The 17,999-nt window shown below is 44.2% G+C and overlaps 1 protein-coding gene and 1 pseudogene across 1 annotated transcript; both read right to left on the bottom strand.

Annotated features, from left to right (window-relative positions):
* Positions 1-5,830: 5,830 nt before the first annotated feature.
* On the bottom strand, positions 5,831-7,303 carry LOC133891743 (chaperonin-like RbcX protein 2, chloroplastic). The gene is made up of 5 exons (XM_062332483.1): positions 6,864-7,303; positions 6,521-6,612; positions 6,369-6,426; positions 6,222-6,287; positions 5,831-6,123 (listed from the first exon to the last, which is right to left on the bottom strand). The coding sequence occupies exons 1-5, from the start codon at positions 7,218-7,220 to the stop codon at positions 5,998-6,000; spliced, it is 699 nt and encodes a 232-aa protein (XP_062188467.1). The 5' UTR covers positions 7,221-7,303; the 3' UTR covers positions 5,831-5,997.
* Positions 7,304-8,487: 1,184 nt separating this feature from the next.
* Positions 8,488-13,112, bottom strand: LOC133891227 (O-fucosyltransferase 30-like; annotated as a pseudogene).
* Between the last annotated feature and the right edge of the window lie 4,887 nt (positions 13,113-17,999).

The raw sequence follows: 17,999 nt of genomic DNA, 5'->3' as shown, positions 1-17,999 counted from the left end.
GATGTGGGGTTATTACGATGCTGGACATATAAGTCCTTTAAACTAGACGTTCATTAATTATTATCACTAATTCTTCAATCTAACTAACTTCTGATCTATAGACACATGGTGCAAGAATCGAGGAAGAAGGAGCCCTTCGGATTCCTTGAGCACCAAACGATGACAATCTTAGTGATGCAACAAGATAGGGAATCCGTTGTGGGATATGTGGCTAGGGCAATGAGCTAATTTTTGAGGAATGACTACCTGATAGCCACCCACAACACGGGAGGCCATTGGATCTTACTGGTCATTGACACCAAGTGAAACTTGGTCTGGTACTTCGATTCAGCAAGACCACTAGTAGGACCTGACGATGAATGGAAAAAGCATGACTATACTTTGGTCAAAGGAATCCTAGATGAGTAGGTTCTTCATGACTTAGGTTACATATTGAATTTTTCAAACATTTTCCAAATGTTGACTAATTGATCCCTCTTTGCATGTAGGGCTTTCGACATGTGTAATCGCTCTGATCCAAAGTACGATCCGAAGGTGCCCCGCACACTGACACATAAGATCGCATTCGTGGTAAATGCTAGCAAACATATTTGCAAATACTCTAATACTACTATTTTTTCTTTCGAACTAATAGTTTTTTTCTCTCTAGTGCCATCAACAATCACCGGGCAACGCCTACGACTTCTATGTTACGCGTCAAATGCTGCTAACCATGGTAGCAAAGGATATGAAATCCCTAGATGTAAGATAATTACATAGTCTTTTCATAACTGAACTAATATCCAATGATAAAATGATTTTACTCAGGCTAATTGCATACTTTTTCCATAACTACTTTCAATCAAAAAGAATTCAACTTACCGATGGCAACTTCGAGGAGTCATCACTTTTCAACATTTGAGGATAGATCACCTAGTTCATAATGACCAAAGTCATCTCTTTGAAAGGCGAGTTCCATTGTAGGGAGATAGTTTACTAACTTATGTAATTTGTAGTTCTATTTTTGACTTATGTAATTTGTAGTTATCTTGAGGTGATCTCGATGTACACAATCGTCCCCCGTTCGACTTGTGGTTCCCCGTTCGACTTGTGTACATTATTATTTAAAGTTGAGTGACCTCGATGTTTTATCCAGATGTCGATATGGTGGATATCTTTGCTTGTGAATATGTTTGCTGGTGGATATGTTTGTAGGAGAAGACTGTTGCCAAATCCTGACTTTGCTTTATGATGCAGCTAAGAAGCAGGGAAGAGCCCTATGGGGGCTAACACATTAGTGACGGGTGAAAAGGGACCGTGTCAGTACTGTGAGTCATCAGTGACGGGTTTTAGCCAAACATCAGTCACTGATGAAACTCATTAGTAATGAGTGTCTATACACACTTGTCACATATGGCAGCACATTAGTGACAGGTGAAAAGAGACAGTGTCACTACTATGAGTCATCAGTGACAGGTTTTAGCCAAACATCTGTCACTGATGAAACTCATTAGTAACGAGTGGATGTACACACCCGTCATAGATGGTAGCACATTAGTGATGGGTGTTGTTGCTAGTCGTCACTAATGAGCCGCATCAGTGACGACCCACAGCCCCCCACAGGCCATAGGAGACACATGACTGTGACGGTCACAGATGACCGTCATTAGTGATGGGTTCGCACCCATCACCAATATTTCATCATTAGTGACGTGTTCTGAGTGACGAGTATGTGACATGTGACTAATGAGGATTATTACCCGTCACTAATGTGTTGTTCTAATGTAGTGATTGAGATTCGTGCTGAAGAGGCAGGTGAAAAAATCATAAGATATGTGAGAGAATCAACGGATGAACGAGTATAGGATCAACGATTGAGATAAACCATGCGTGCGCAACACATTGCGGAGTTGCATTTCCCCGTCATAGGTGCCCGTTTTGGTGGTCAGTAGCGTGCATAATCGAAGTATCCGGCGGCAGTTGATGGGCGTGCTGGAGGGAATTGAGATCCTCAGTCACAAGTTACTGCTCCCCTCTGACGATCTGAATCCCGTGCTGGAGGTTCCCTTCACGAGGAGGGAGAAAGAACCAGAAGAGGAAGGATAGCATTCAGTTTTCACTGTTTTGAGAGTGCAAAACATCATACACCGGGGAAGAAAAAAAAACAAACAAACTTTAACTGTCCTTACACTAGCACAATGCACAAGTACAAGTCCATGCTTTGCAAGTCATTAGTCATCAAGCCTAGGATGTTACAACGTGAAGAGCAATCATGATTAGTCAGCTCGGTTACATGTTAAGCGTTTTAACTCTAATTGATATGATTATGATGAGTGGTTACAGTTTGAAGAGCCATTTGCATTTGAGTGGGAAAAAAGAATTGGGTTGCTTGATCTGGATGTAACATAACGACAAGACAAGCCAAGCTAAAGATTCTAGGTTGGAGATTATTGGTTTGCATGATGATGGGTCTAGATGTTATATATCTATGTGGAACTGATGAGTTTTGGACGGATTTCATGTAGAAGAATTTAGCTATCAAAGGATTTATCATCGGAGTTTAATTTGATCCAAAGGGGAACTAGCACAATTACTGATGAATGTAATGGCTAGAAGCATACTATTAATGATCTTCCCCGATGTATAGAAGCCATGGCCAGAAGCATGACAGGTCGGCGAATTAGATTTTGAAGACGACATACACATTAAGGGACTTTTGAGTCAAAAATGGTTTCGGGTATAAAGGTTAGGGAGTTAGCAAAAACGTAAGCAATGGCAGGAAGGTCCATGGAGTTTCTTGCCATGGCTGCCAGGGGGAGCAGAAGAGACCAAAATATTATTGTGGACTTCCAGCCTTCGACCACTAGAAAAAGGACTTCCGGTTTGTCCAATTGTCCTCTTTTATGAGCATTACATATGTAGCAGATGTTATTTGCAGCCAAAGGATTATTTGTACTCAAATAAAGGCAAATTTTGCTCTGCAACAATCTTTAGATGTGGCTTTTGTTATAGGACATGATTAATTTGATGTTTGTCATCGGACACTCTAAAACTATATCTATTTGCCAGAACACACTCTAACCAATAAAATTTAATATCTTGATGAATAGGAAAGAGAAATAAATCAAAGTGACTCCACATGCCTTTTTTTCTTTTTTTTTTCTCTCTGAACTGCCTACAGTTCCCTGGCCTCATCTATCATCCTCTTAGATCTTGCATTCTCTCTCCTTCACTTTCCTGAGGTTGTCACTTGCCGTCGTCCTCTCTCTCTCTCCCCACACCCATCCACCAACTAGGGATGGTAACAGGTCAGGTCGAGGCTGGGTGGAGGAAGAACGCACCCGACCCAAAACTCTAAGCATCAAACCGACCCAGTCCCGAAATTAATATCAGGTGTAAAACCACCCCCGGTCCCGGTGAGGACCCGAGACCCGATGGAAGACCCGAAACTCAACATCTCATCTTTTTCCTTCATTCGTGCCGGTGTGCATCCTCCTTGCCAACGATGATGGTCCAGGAAGCCAGAGGGTCCAAATCTGGCCCTCCTCATCATGGCCCTCCAGATCGGGCCCTCCTTAGTCATCCCCAGCAACGGCGCATGCCCGCACCGCCCTTGAGCTATCCACCCACTGAGGTGTCGATGGCTGGGCCGCTGCGGGGAGGGGAATAGGGGATGGGGCGGGGGCTGATGGCCGGGGTAGGGGAAGGGGTGACGGGTGGCGACCGATGGCTGGTGGGAGGAGGGATTAGCCGACGGGACTAGGGAGTGGCAGAGTGTTGTTCAATCTAGGCCTAGGCACCGACCCTTGGTTTTGGACGAGGAGTCAGGCCCGTGGGGATTAATAGACCAAGGTGTTAATGGGCCTCAAGATTTTGAGGCCCGTGGGGCACCTCCGGGTGCAATTTACGATCTGGACCTAAACCCCACTAGAATCGTGCCCTGACCCAATGACCCCGTAGGGTGATTTCTACACCCAAATTCACCCCCGCTAGATCTGAAACCCACGAAGCGCCGATCCGACCAACTACCATCCTTACTACCAACCCTTCCTTGTTCCCGATGATGAAGCCCTCCCCGATGAGCAGAGTTAGAGGAGCATGGACAACATGAAGAGGTAGGCGGCCGCCGCAAGCGCGAGGAAGGTGACGGTCCGCTGCGCCCACCTATGCTTCACCACAACAGCCAAAGCGGGAGAACGGTGGCATCCAGCGGTAGGAGGCTCGAACACTGCTCCTGAATGTAGCACAGGGCATCGTGGATGCAATAGATTAGGTGGCTCTGGCTCCCTTCCCCTTTCCCCATAGTGGACCAAGGCACTAGAATGATAGTGGCGGGGAGCAGGAGGAGAAGGTGCGGCAAAGAGGCTGGAGCACAGCAGGGCTAATGATGCTGATTCCTACCAGGAACTAGAGCTGGGCACGTTGTGGATCTGTGGAGGCTTCAACTCCGATGACCTCCCCTCTGTTTGCGCCGTGAGGGCAAGGGAGAGGTGAAGGGCGAGGAATAGCAGCACAAGGAAGGCCGTGCTTGGCGACCGGTTCCGGATTTGGGACGATCAACCTGAAGTCATTATTTTAATGGGCTCCCATCCAATCAATAGTGACTCATCCAACCAGACAGTCGCGGAATAGAGAAGCGAACATGAAATCACCAAGTGTAGCTTCAAGGCAATAATGGTGGCAGCCAGCCCACGGACCAAGGCAACAAACAAGGTGCGTCTGTGTTAAAGAAAGATGCCGAAGCAGCTGGTTGTTGTAGCTAGAGATGAAGTAGAAGCAACTCCTACTACGAGAATGAGCCAAAAAGTATGAGGTAGCCATTCGAATTGAGGGCATGAGTTCTTGGGATCTCACATCTCTTAGGTGACAAAGAGAAGATGATAGCTACAACGTGCATGAACAACAAATTTTAGAGACATTGATAGTTCCAACAAAAATTTCTACTATATAAAACACGAGTTAGTTCCTGCGTCACTCACTCCCTCCACTCCTACTTATATCTAATAAAAACCAAAGAAAAACCCAACAAACCTAAAAATCCAGAAAAGCCGGACCGCTCCCATCCTACTTCTGCAACCACACCCCATCCCAGGGGCGGATCTAGAAATCAAGTCTGTTGGGGTCACCATAGAGACATTTCAGTCACTAAGAGCTTAGATTAGCCAAAATACTTTGTAAATCTTCATAAGCACTAGATTTCTTCATGTATTTGCCTAGATGGAATTGGTGTCCTTGACACCACTCCTAATATGCTGGATCCGCCCCTGATCACGTGAACGAGCAAGTCAAAACCAGAAGGGATTTTTACATTGAGAAATGCTCCGGTGCTCCTCTTTTAGAAAAGTGCACAGATCTTAAACCAAACAAAAATCAAAATAATCACTTAATCCTTGAAGGGCAACTTCGTATTTCTCTCTCCATTCAGAGAGCGTGATCCAACTGATTCCGCGAGGGCCGGATCCCTCGCTCTGGAGGTCTTTGTTGTCGAGGAGAGCTCAGATCCTATCCTGAGATGATTCTGGGATGCACCTTCCTACGTGCTCGGCGACGGAAGATTACAATCAAACTAGGATATCAGGAAGGGCAAAACATCAGTCAACACAGCCTTTTGTCCCTTCATGATTTTTGCACTGGTGGATGCATGCATGGATTAATCAGGGCACAGAAAGCCTGCGATGAATTCGTGCATGCCCAACACGGCCTGTGCATCGTTCTTGCTCACATATAAAACTTGGATCGTGACTGAATTCCATCGCTGAGCACACGGGAAGAGGAAGGTGCATCAATCATCGTGTTCTCAGGATACGGTCATCACAGGGTCGCCCAAAAATTGGATCGTACTCTTTTCGAGGAAGAAAGAAAGACACCATTGCCCTATTAAGGGTTAACTAATTATCTTGCTGTTATCGTTCTTTAAGAGTCGTGCACTTTTCTAAAAGAAGACCACCCGGAGCAGTTCTCCTTACATTGTTGAGTGAAACCACTCATTGCTTAACACAAGTTCCAATCGTGTTGCCGTCAATCCTTGGTCTCGCTGGTGTTCTTGTCATCGGTCGGCCAAACCACAGTCTCCAATAGCCTCTGGCGCATGATCTCCAAGTTCTCGTTGGAGATCCTCTCGTACATTTTCGCGTGGTCGCATTTCTGCTCAGGTGAAGGTATCAACAAACAGGTAAGTTTCTGCATATCTATATATATATATTTCTTTCAGATTCAGCTAAATTGCTCGTTCTCTGCACCACCTTGATCCATTTGCCGTATAGGTGAAGGCGTGTGATCATCACTCTCTCTGCCAGGTCCTGCCTCTCCTGTGATACGTGAAACAAATTAAACAGATGAACCCGTGTTTTGTCAGTATCGTCAGAACAAGAAGCGAATACGATCGATACCTTTGCGAGCAAGCGAAGGAAATAATCGCCGTCTAATGGATCGTTGACGACAACGTAACTGACAGAAGAGTAGCGTTAATTTAGAGATCGATGCAGCTGAGTATTCATAGGCAGGTGCTAATTTGGAATGATCAAGATGATAATTCACTTACTTGTAAAGCCAAGTGTACGACGGCGGATTCATCTCGTACAGCTGATGGAGGACCGTGTGTGTGGCCTTGTAAGTGAAGTAGTTGATGATATTCTGCTCATCGGAACATGGTAATCAAGGAGATGAATGGTAAATAAACCTATCTATACAGCCAGCTAAATGTGTTGATTCCTCCTTCGATAATGAGTCAATGCCAATACAGATCAGATACAACAAATAAAGAGAAGTAACATTTTTTCCTTCAAATTATGTGCGTTCAGAGCTCCATTTGTGGTTGATTCACGACTGCAGAATCTTTATGGCATGTTGGAGCAGTCAGTCACTGAGGCGCACCGGAACCGTACCTTGTGGACGTCTTCGAACCCCTCCTCGTACGTCCCGCCGAACTCGCCCACGACCACGAGGCCGCGGCCGCGGCCGGTGGCGAGGCCGGTGGCCCGCCCCGCGCGCCGCGCGCGCCGGCGGGGTCGCCACCTGAACCCGCCCGTCGTCCCAGCGGGCGCCCGCGACAGCAATGCCCGCGGCGAAATGCTCCGGCACGCGGTGGGAAGGCAGACGGTGTGCGCGGCCGCAGCCACCACCGGCGCGGCCATCGGCGCGGCCTGGGAAACAGTCATGGCGCGCGGGGACAGAGCAATGGATAGTGGCGGAGATATTTTCGTCGCATCGTATATTGGTAAGCCTTCCAACGGCAAGGCCATCGAGAGCCACTGGGCAGAGTGGCCGGGCGGATTTTTGTGGAGCTGGCTGGTTTTGCCGCTCTTGCTCAAGAAAACGGCGCATTTTCCAGGCTTTCAACGGCACAACGTGCCGGCATGCTGTGCTGATATTTGTGGCCTTCTCGGCGTGCTGACTGGTGAGGAATGGGGATGAGATTCTTGTGGGGCAGCAGCTCTGCTCTGGTGCTGAGGAACGGCAGTTTTAGATTCAGCCTTGGGCTTTTGTCCCTTTCGGTCTTTCCTCATTTTCTTTCAGGATCTTGCTTTTTAACGTTTCCCTGTATTGTGACTGCGAAGCGTTATTTTAATGTTCAAAGGAGATGAGCGATTCTCCATGATCACTGGGTAAAAAGAGTAACATGCTAGAAATTTCAATGATGCGGGTGGTGACTCCACCTCTCTCACTACTGATAATGGCCAATGTAGCGCTCCAACCTCCTCCGAAGGTTGATGGAAACAAGGCGGATGCACCAAATCAATGGCAACTTGGCTCACGCAAATAGTGTGGTTAGATCTGAACTTTGCCCTCGCTTGTCTTGTTCTACTGATCAACAACTTCGTCAATATCACTTGTCGCTGTTATTAATCATCGTATTCTTATCAAATTCAATCAAGCATAGTCACATAGACTTGTTCAGTTGATTATACAAAGTCTCAAATATTGCCCTCGCCTGCCTACCGCGACGACCGCAACTGTGAGACGCTCTTGCATTCTACCCTACCGCAACTGTGAGACGTTCTTGCATTCTACCTAATGATCCATGTCGATGTAACTGAGGAGTTTTTTTTTCTGTATAATTTGGTTGTGTTAACTATAACATGGTAAATGTTAAAAAAATATTTTGATACTCCTCGATGAAACATTGAATCTGAGCCGGGCTTAGATGGTAAGCGTGTGGTTGCACGCCATCAACGGTTTTATGTTCATGGTATTTGGATGGATAGCAGGGCTCAGTCATGACCTTTAGGCGACATTAATATTGAAGATTACGGCAATAGTTTGGACCATAATGCAATTAGAAAGCATATACCCCTGATGTGACTACTATGGAGACGGGATATGAGGCAATGGAATTATTGTAAATGAATTTCACATGCAAATTGCGAGGATGCAACGGATCACCAGGCCAGCACCACAGCACAGTGCTAAGGGGCTTGAAATCCTGATTGTAATTTAAAAAAAGAAGATTAGCATCACTCGTGTAGTGGATTATTAAAGAGACTAGCAAAGTGTCCGTGAGTTGCAACAGATCATAAATCTCACGTCCAATATCTATTTTATTCCCCAAACAAAGTTAACAAAAACATAAAGTTAGAGACAATATACTTAAACCCTTAAGTTTTAATGTGTCACTCGTCTCTTGTCTGGTCGTCGGATCTCGGCAATACATCACATCACATACATGACCCCGATCTTAATTTCACCCAAATCCTGTCACCACACATGCCGTGCTCTACCACCGCCTTTATCTAGTCTCCATAAACACTTGGGCCTCTTGCCGCCATTTCCTGGCCAGCATATACACTCCGTCATGTTTCTTAGCTCGTCTATGCGTCTATAGGTCAAGAAAAAACAAAAAGATAATCATAAATAAAAATACTCTTTTCTTGATAAAGCATGATATCATTACCGGGAAGAGAAATATCAACTGTATAAGAAATACCAGTATGTTGACTAAGAATGAACGGACCACCATCCAAAACAAATGCTAAAAGTTTGAAGCACATCGTCCTGCTGCTTTCATATCATCTTATTTGTGCACTTATTAAGTTGGCCCATTTTCATCATAGTTTCAAATCCTGCTCCAATAGCTCTACTCTTTGTACTCTCAGGTCACATAAGAACATGTTATAGTAGAGAGACAAAAACACTCTTGAGGCTCCGCACATACTCGAGGTTCCTCGTGCCCATGTTCTTGGTTAGTTTACCTAGGGCAGAAGTAGCATGCCTCTTAATAAGATGAATTGTACCTTCTGCCCCATTATCTAGCCCATGTAGAGTCAAAACAACGTCAATAGCTACATGCATCAGCTGTTAATATACTCCAAGCAAAAGATGAATTTGTATCTTCTGCTCCAGCAATCCCAGCAAGGCTTGCTGCTTGTCCATGCGTGACAATAGCAGTTTTTGCCGCTTCCTCATTTTAGCCTCCTTACCCAATAGGTAGCTCGAAAAAAACTCCAACTGTGATGGGAATTTACACAAATAGCTCTAAATATAAAGGTGAAATCTTTAAAGCTCAAGCACTGCCTCTAAATTAATCATGTGACAAAATTGTGCACATATAAATATATTTATTTAAAGTTACATTAATAAAAGGGAAAGATGGATGGCAGGCAGCAAAGCTATCTAAGCAATAAAACCATTCTAAATCTATCTTTAGATTAGTAAATTAACCTTGTCGCTTGAGATCCCATCCCAATCTGCAAGGTCAAATAAATGGGCAATGGCTAAAAAGATTACAAGAAATAAACCACTGTTAAATTAAAAACAAACGGAAATCAAGCATAAACACTGCATGTTTTGATGAGCAGGAGCACACACAAGAGAGACAGCATGACCGGGTCAGCAGAACAGCAAGCAGTTGGCCAACACCTCAGCTCCCTAGATGGTGTCCACCACGTGCTGACCAAGATACCCACTGTCAATATTAGCCCTGAAAATTTCACATAATCCAAAATTTGAATTATCGATTGGAAGCACCCAGCAGACTTTACTCTATCCATAACATTGAAATATGGATACCATGTGCATATATATAAGAAGGTGACATAATTGTAGTAGGAGCATCCGAAGAATTGGTAAACTAAAATCAGAATAGGAAAAAAAAGTTATCTGAAGCTGTATGGACTATGGAGGCCAAAATTAAACTTTAGATTGAAGTTATTGAAGTTGTTAAGAAACCACAGATGATCGTGGATTATATTTTAATCTTAAATTTGGAGCATCAGCACTAATTGGCAATAATGTTCTTTCTTAAATTTGCAAAATCAAATTCAGCTCAGAGAACCAAAGATGGCAGAAATCATGTATGTGAGCATATGTGAGCAAAATAAACATAATTTCTACGGCATTCCAGTATGAACAAATCGACTCACCGAACAACTTCTGAACCTTGAATATGTAACACAATCTGAAAGAGTAACAGCTGCATAACCATACGTCTGTGAACACAACCAAATCAGGAGCACAAAACTGAACAAAGCAGGGAATCTGACCAAAAACAAAGGAACTGAAGCAGAAAAGAAATGGGGGGAGATCTTGCGCAGGCTTATTGCCCGGCTCTTGGTCCATGTCGATGCTCGAGTCCTGCGGCTGCCGTCGGTAGTACGCCAGCATCTTCAGCTTCATCTCCACCATGCTCCCCAAATCCTCCTCCTCCCCAGCGCGTTACCATCACCAGCAGTAACTGAAAGAGATGAAACCATGTGTGTGAGTGTATTGGAATTGAGAGGCGCCTCTCGCAGCCGGTCTATCGCCGTCCCCGTGCGCCCCTGAAGCCAGGCGACACGGCCGTCCTCGCTGCCCAGCGCGTCCCGCGGCTCCTCACCGCGCGTCCGATTCGCCGTCGTGTAGATCCGCCAGGCGCCAGTGCCGATCCTCCGGCTATGGTTGATCCAGCAATCCCCACGAATCCTAGTGATGCACAGCTACAAACAGATTCTTCAACATACAACAAAATATCTGGTAGCTGAACAGGATCACAATCCTTCTTTGTGCTTTCTATGATTCTTGGAAGGAATCCAGACCTTATGCCATGTTCAGCAGCCATAAGCCTTTCTGCTGTCTGCAGCACTAATTCATCACTTTCCTTGAGGGTGTATAGTTTATATTGCTCAACTTTTGCAACATCTGCAAGATAGGTATTGGTCCAGTTTGCTGATGGAAGATCAGTCAGGATGAACATGTGAATAGGACCTCCAACCTTGTTTCTTTTCATTACAGCTTCTCCTTAAGGGCAGAAAATGTAGCTTTCCAGTGATTCTTGAATTGGCCATCTAACAATCTTAGCTCATGTTCTTCGCAAACTCCTTCCCAGCAGCCATGATCTCTGGGGCAAAAGGAAGGAAACCAATTTTCTCAAGTACACTCTGTATTCTATGATCCTTTGGTGATTCATGGATATCAAAATAAGATTCTGATCCCTTGTATGGTCCTGAGAAGAGTGTCCCGAATGCCAACTAGGTAGCATCCTCAGCTTTAGAACCAGGCCTCAAAGCCTTGTATATATCTCTGCGCCTCCTAACATATGAGATCTTCTTCTTTTTCTTTTTTTCTTTTTTCGAAAAGAGCATGGAGTTCCTGCAATTCACTAAAGAAGAATGGAGTTAACCTAGTTTATAAGGGAAACCGAGTCTGAAAACCTTACAACTGCACTGTTTATTAGAAAGAAAAACCGGCAAAAATCCTGACAATAACAGAAAAAGACTAAGACGACCACCTAGGGTGACTCACCACCATATACCTACAACCTACAAACGACAGAGCCCGATATAAATCATCGTTGCCAGGCTTATCGCTATAGCGACAAAGCAACTCCGACTTCCCACGGCGGAACTCAGCTCCAACTTTTCGAAAAGGGCAGGGAGATCTTCTTTTTCAACTGTTCATCTGGCTGAAATGCATCCAATGCTTCCATCATTGTTCTCTTGGTATTTCCAGACTGTTGTTCTACAATCATCCTGTACATGATACACACAGCCTTTTTCACTGCCCCCTAAACCAGACAGCAACGATCGGCATCTGTCGTAGTCATCTGATGATGAGCTGCCACGAGAAACAACACAGCACAACCCAGAAAAGCAAGTCTTTCGCATGTCTACACCACACTACAGCGTGACAAAAACCCTGAAGTCAATTGTCCTAACCATAGCCTTTATTGGGGATAGATCAACTATGTCACCCATCGAAACATACTTGAAAGTAAAACAAATGAACATTAGCAATCAAACTTTTTTGGTTATCATGTCTTACTTCCACAATGAATAGGGAAACTTATGCCCATAGTGTGGAAAAAAAAAGGAAAATAGTTCACTACAACGTTAGAAAGTAAGGTGGGAACTAAGAGTGTAACAACTAAATGAACTTCTCTTTTTTTGGAAATAATTATGCCATTTTCTCATCAATTAAGCAAATTGAGTAAATGCACCGTGATCTGCAATCTTGAAAATAGCCACGCATTCGTAAAGGAGATGCTACTGCTGTCTACATTTTGTTGTATGCATTGCCAAACACATATCTTATGGAGAACTAATTTTGTGGCTGCCGCAAGCTTCCAAACAACTTCACTTGAATAATTTAACAACACGCAAGCAGAAATCAAAAGGTGTAGACCATATCCAAATCCAAGCAAATTGTGCTGCACCAAAACCGCGCGGCCAAATCGAATGAAGAAGGCGTATATGGTCTTTACCTCCGTTCCCGGAGTAGCTGCATGGTGTGGTCCCAGACGGCGGCGCAGAGTGTGGCAGGGTCGGAGACCCTGAACTTGGGACTGCTACCGAGGACGACGGCGTGGTGGTCGAGCACGGGGGGCACGACGAGGGTGCGGTTCAGCAGCGCGGCGGCCACCGCGGCGTTTCGGAGCTCCCCCACCTGGTTGCTGAACCCGCTGTGTGGCGCGTACCACAGGAACCTCTCGCCCTCGATCCCCGTAGAGACACTGTACCGGGCCGCCCGGGAGGAAGGCGCGGAGCATGGAGGGGCAGGTGCAACCGCGCGCGCGCCGCCGTATCGAACTCCGCTGCCGTAGATTGCGCAGTCGCACCCCCGCTCGAATCATGCCCGGAGGCAACATGAAAGATGTGGTATAGGCCGGAGGCAACAGGATGGGGTACCCCGCGCGAATCCCGCCCAAGCAGCGGTGCACCGCACGACCCAGCGAGAATACTGGAACCGTTTGGCAGAGTTTAACTTTCGGTTTTTAATTTTTGAGTGAAATTTGTAGAATTGATTCTCTGAAATGAATTAGAAGTTGGAGTTGAAAAAATAGTTTTTTCTAATTTATTTTCTCCACAGAATCACTTCATTCATATAATTTAGAGAAAAATGCAAAAACCCTCCAAAAATTATTTAGATTTTGACTTTCCCCTAAAGTTTTTTTTTGCAAAAAAAACCCTAAAGGTTTGATTTTGTTGCAAAAACACCCTAAAAAATTCAAAAAAAAATTAAAAAAATCACAAAAAATTCTAAAAAAGCCTAGAGACAATTCTAAGACCTTATGTGAAATTTTTTTTTTCAAAAATAATATCCTTTGCATCATATTTCATGGAGAGTAAGTTTGAAAAAAAAACATGCAGCTCATTTATTAATTCGAGTTAAATGCATAGTTAATTATTTACTAATCCAAAAATCATGAAACAAATTTTTTTAGTCTTCTTACATGATCCTCTATCTTCTAAAAATACATAAAATCTTGAAATAGTTATTGTAACGTGCAAGATTGAGTAAATGTGTTACAGATAGATTAATTCATAACTAATTCATAACACTCCCAAAATTAGTGAAACCACTTTTATTAGTTTACTTAAACAATTATTTGTGTAGAAAAAATAATGGTAGACATGACAAAGTTAAAATAATATGAGTTAATAAATAAGCTGACATTTTTTTTCCAAAAATCCTCTCCATAAAATATGATGCAAAGGATATTATTTTTGAAAACAAATTTCACAGAAGGTCTTAGAATTGTCTCTAGTTTTTTTATAATTTTTTTATTTTTTTAAATTTTTGGGGAGTTTTTTTCAACAAAATCAAACTTTGGGGGGAGGAGGGTTGCAACAAAAACAACTTTTGGGGGGAAAGTCAAAATCCAAGTGACTTTTAGGGGGGTTTTGCATTTTTTATTATAATTTATTTTAGAGAATCACTTTTAGTCACAGAATCACTTCTCTCAGAGAATCACTCTTCGTAGAGAATTTGAATCAGAGATAGCTCTACCAAACATGCCCTAAGATCATCCCCAACTAATTTCCGTCAGGGTCCAGAATCCCTTCACGAAAGGATTTTTGTTCCCTTCAGCGCTTTAATGTTTTCTCTTCACGGTTCCCATCACGAAGGGATTCCAAGATCATTCCCTTCAGAACGAGATTCTCTCTCTTTTTCCTTCACGAATCCCTTCGAATGAAAGCTGTTGGAGATGAGAGAAAATAAAGAGAATTAAAACAGAGAGGGGAATCGAGAAGGGAACGAAATGAAGAGAATATAGTTAAGGATGGTCTAATGGGGACCGATCTCCTATTCCCTGCGGTCTGTATTAGAGGATGCGATGGAGAGATTCTGTTCCCGCAAACTTATATGGGGACAGGGATGGGAAGGCGTTCTCCGTCTTCGCTCCTATATTCTTGATGTCACATATATATATACACGCTTTTCTTAGTATATAAATATATAAACATTATATTATATGAAGTAAATAATAAATTATCATTATTATTTTTTTATCTAATCTATGATATTTCATTAATTTTGTATTAATTACCCTCGTATGCATTAATAAATTACTTATTTATATTACATACATATTATTAATATATAAAAAAATCAAATATAATTCAATTTTACATCTCTATTAGGGACATGATCCTGTAAAATTCCCTACAGAAATAAGAATAGGAGAAATCTCCTCTGAAGGCGGGGACCGGACGGCCCTGTTGCCATCCCTAATTTTGCATAGGCCGGTGCGGTGTAAGGGAGGGAGAGAGAGGAGGCGCTGTTTCCATCTAGGTCGGCCTGGTGTGAGGGAGAGAGAAGACACAATTTTTTGGTTTTTTATTAGACAGAAGTTTGGGAGAGGAGGCACGGTTTTCGGATGGTTTTTCTTTTTTAACAGAAGGGGTGTGACGGCTGACACACTTTTTAGAGATTAATAAATAAGGTATCGTTATTATACAATTCTTAGTACATAAAAAACTAGGCTGCAATTTTTTTAAAACTGAATTAGGCTGCAATTTAACTGTAAACATATTAAATGCTTTAGCCGTGCGATTGTACATGTAATTCAGGTAGTGTTGCTAATCTTCGTGGATACTTTGAGTTTAATAAGACCTATTACTTCACACATGCCACAGCTAACTATTACTTCTTTTCTATCTTAATTGAGTACAAGTGAATATTTATTTATTTTTAAAGTTTTGAGTAGATTAGTAATTAAAAAATATAAAACTTGCATCCCAAAACGAGACATGGAGCTGGAGAATTTTCCGAGAAACGGAACTAACACTCACTGTTTTTCATGCAATGAGAGGCTAGCCGCGACTACCGAGTGTAGATTGGGCTCGGCATGACGAGCCAAGTTGGAAGCCTTGGGTTCCCATCTGGTCACAAGTAAGTAGATTTTTATCTTCTGGAGGCAATTATGCAGGTTTAGAATCGACGCGGGCCATATTGATATTGTTGTTGGTGCAGTGGGATTCGTGGCTGCGCTGCAGTTGGCTCCATCACTGATCTGATCTTGACATCTCACTCCTAACTTAACCAAAAACTAGCTTAGCTTCTCTGATACCAACCGTGATATCCGTTGTCGGGAACAAGTCTGCCGGTGACGAATTTCACGATACATAGAGATAGATTGGGTAGAGATAGCAGCTTAGGGAAGAAGAATAAAAATAGAGGCGACAAACAAATTTTCGTTTCTTCATCAATAGAGTTTAGAGTACACACGCACCAAGGGAGGTGCATGGTGGTAAGGCACTAAGCTTACAAACGGGCATGGTGCCCGATGGTAAAACATCAAGGAGATGCCAAACCTGCGAGGACCTGAGATCTCGTCTCGCACACCTTCAAATTAGTCTTCAAAGTAGCCTCCCGGTTAGGAGTCCAGTGCTTGAAAAAAAAAGCCTACAACCCGACGTGCACACACATGATTCACGCCTGTTCTTTCAAATCTCCGGTTCCCGCCTTCTTCACACATTCCCACCTTGCTTGTGTCTAGTCGTCACCGCCGCCTCCGCATCCACGGACATGACACGGGGTTGATGACGAATCATGAATCTCCCCCCATCCAAGCCTCGTCGTCTGGAACCACAGTGAAGACGAAGAAGACAACACAAAACCTCCGTCACCTTCCACCCTGCGGCTAGCGCTTCCTCAACTTCGACCCACCCTTCTCCCCGGCAGTGAAAGGCCCACCAAACTTTGCATCGCTGCCCTCTACTGACATCATCGCCGCTGGACGCAAGTGACGCTGAGCAGCCAGCCATCGTCGTGAGGGGTGGTGCACTTTGCGTCACCGTTGAGAAAGACCTAACCATGCCCTTGCGATTTGGGTTTGGAGCCACAAGCTGAGGACAAGAAATTAGGCGAATATGAGAAGGGGATGGGAGGAAAGGTAGCGCATGAGTTGCTTTGCGGTGGTCGGCAAAGAGATCTGCCATAAACGATGGCTAGTCGGAAGCGGCGGCGCAGGTGGACGAGGAGCACAAAGAGAAACGAGGAAGAAGTCCGTATGAGCCAGTGAGCACGAGAGGTCGTACTTTTTTTTTCCGTTTTCTTTTAGATCCGTACAAAAGGAGATAAGCATAGAGTTAGATGTTTGTGGAGTTTAGCTCTTCAGTCGGACGAGTGAGCACAAGAAAATTGAGCTGGACTAGATGCATGGACTGGGTTGGGCTAGCTGGATTTGATATGCATTTGGGCCTAGGAAGAAAACGTAGCTACAAAACATCAAAAAATCACCCAAAGAAGCGCGCACACACACACACAAAAAAAATGTCTGGGGTGGTGCCTCCTGCAAATGTGAGCTCATGTCTAAACTTGAAGCGTTAAGGAGAAAGAAATTTGGTTCCTCTTTGCCCTGAGTGCCAATGTAAACTTGAAACACTAAATACAGAGAGAGAGAAAAAAACTATAATGGAAGACAACGCTTAAATAAAAGTTTCTCAACATTATCTCATACTGCAAAATTAATACTAACGGTTTCTCAACATAACCTCATACTGCAAAATTAATAGATGTGAACAATATCTCTCCGATCAAGAATACATATGAGAAAGTAGGTATGTTTGTAAGGAAAATAAAAAGGAAACGGACGGTCAAATTCTAACCAAATAAGACTAAAATAGGGTGATGGCTTGCGTCTACACCAACTAATCCTGCCACGATACAATGTTTCATCAATAAGTGTTGAAAACAATTTCTTAACATTTACAATGTCCCAAATATTTAACGCAACATAGAATTATTTATTGAGGACCCATTTACATTCCTACTCTCATTGTTCGGACGGAACGGCTGTGCTTGCGCAACCACGTAACCGGTCTACGCAATAACGCAAAGCAATAAAAAAAGCAACGCGGCACGACGACCCAACGTACCCAACTAAAACGAGACCACGGCCGCGTCAACCACGCCGTCCCGAGAGACCAGGGCAAAACTCGCGGATTGCCGGCCGATCAGGCGGTAGACTGACTAGCTCGCCGGTCGCCATCTCCCGCTGCTCGATCTCGTGGGGGCTGATCGCGGTCCCCCACCCGGTGAACCCCTACGGGCACGGGCACGGGCACGGGCACGGCGTCTTTGTTTGGGTGCGGTTAATTCGGTCGCCCCTCCCCTCCCCGACGGCCCCCGCGCCCGCGCGTGAGCCTCACCGCCGCATGCACCGCGAATCCGAGACCTGTTTTTCCTTGTGTCCGTCGGCGTCACCGTCTCGCGCCTCCGCGCATCGCATCCCTTCTCTTGCGGGCGCTGGTGGGTACGGGGTACTGAGCAGTGAGTACGTATTCACTCGTGTTTCGTCCAAAGTTCTACGAGCTGTGAAGGTA

This window comes from Phragmites australis, chromosome 14 (assembly GCF_958298935.1).
Source record: "Phragmites australis chromosome 14, lpPhrAust1.1, whole genome shotgun sequence".
Lineage (NCBI taxonomy): Eukaryota > Viridiplantae > Streptophyta > Magnoliopsida > Poales > Poaceae > Phragmites > Phragmites australis.
This window is presented reverse-complemented; position numbering and strand designations above follow the sequence as displayed.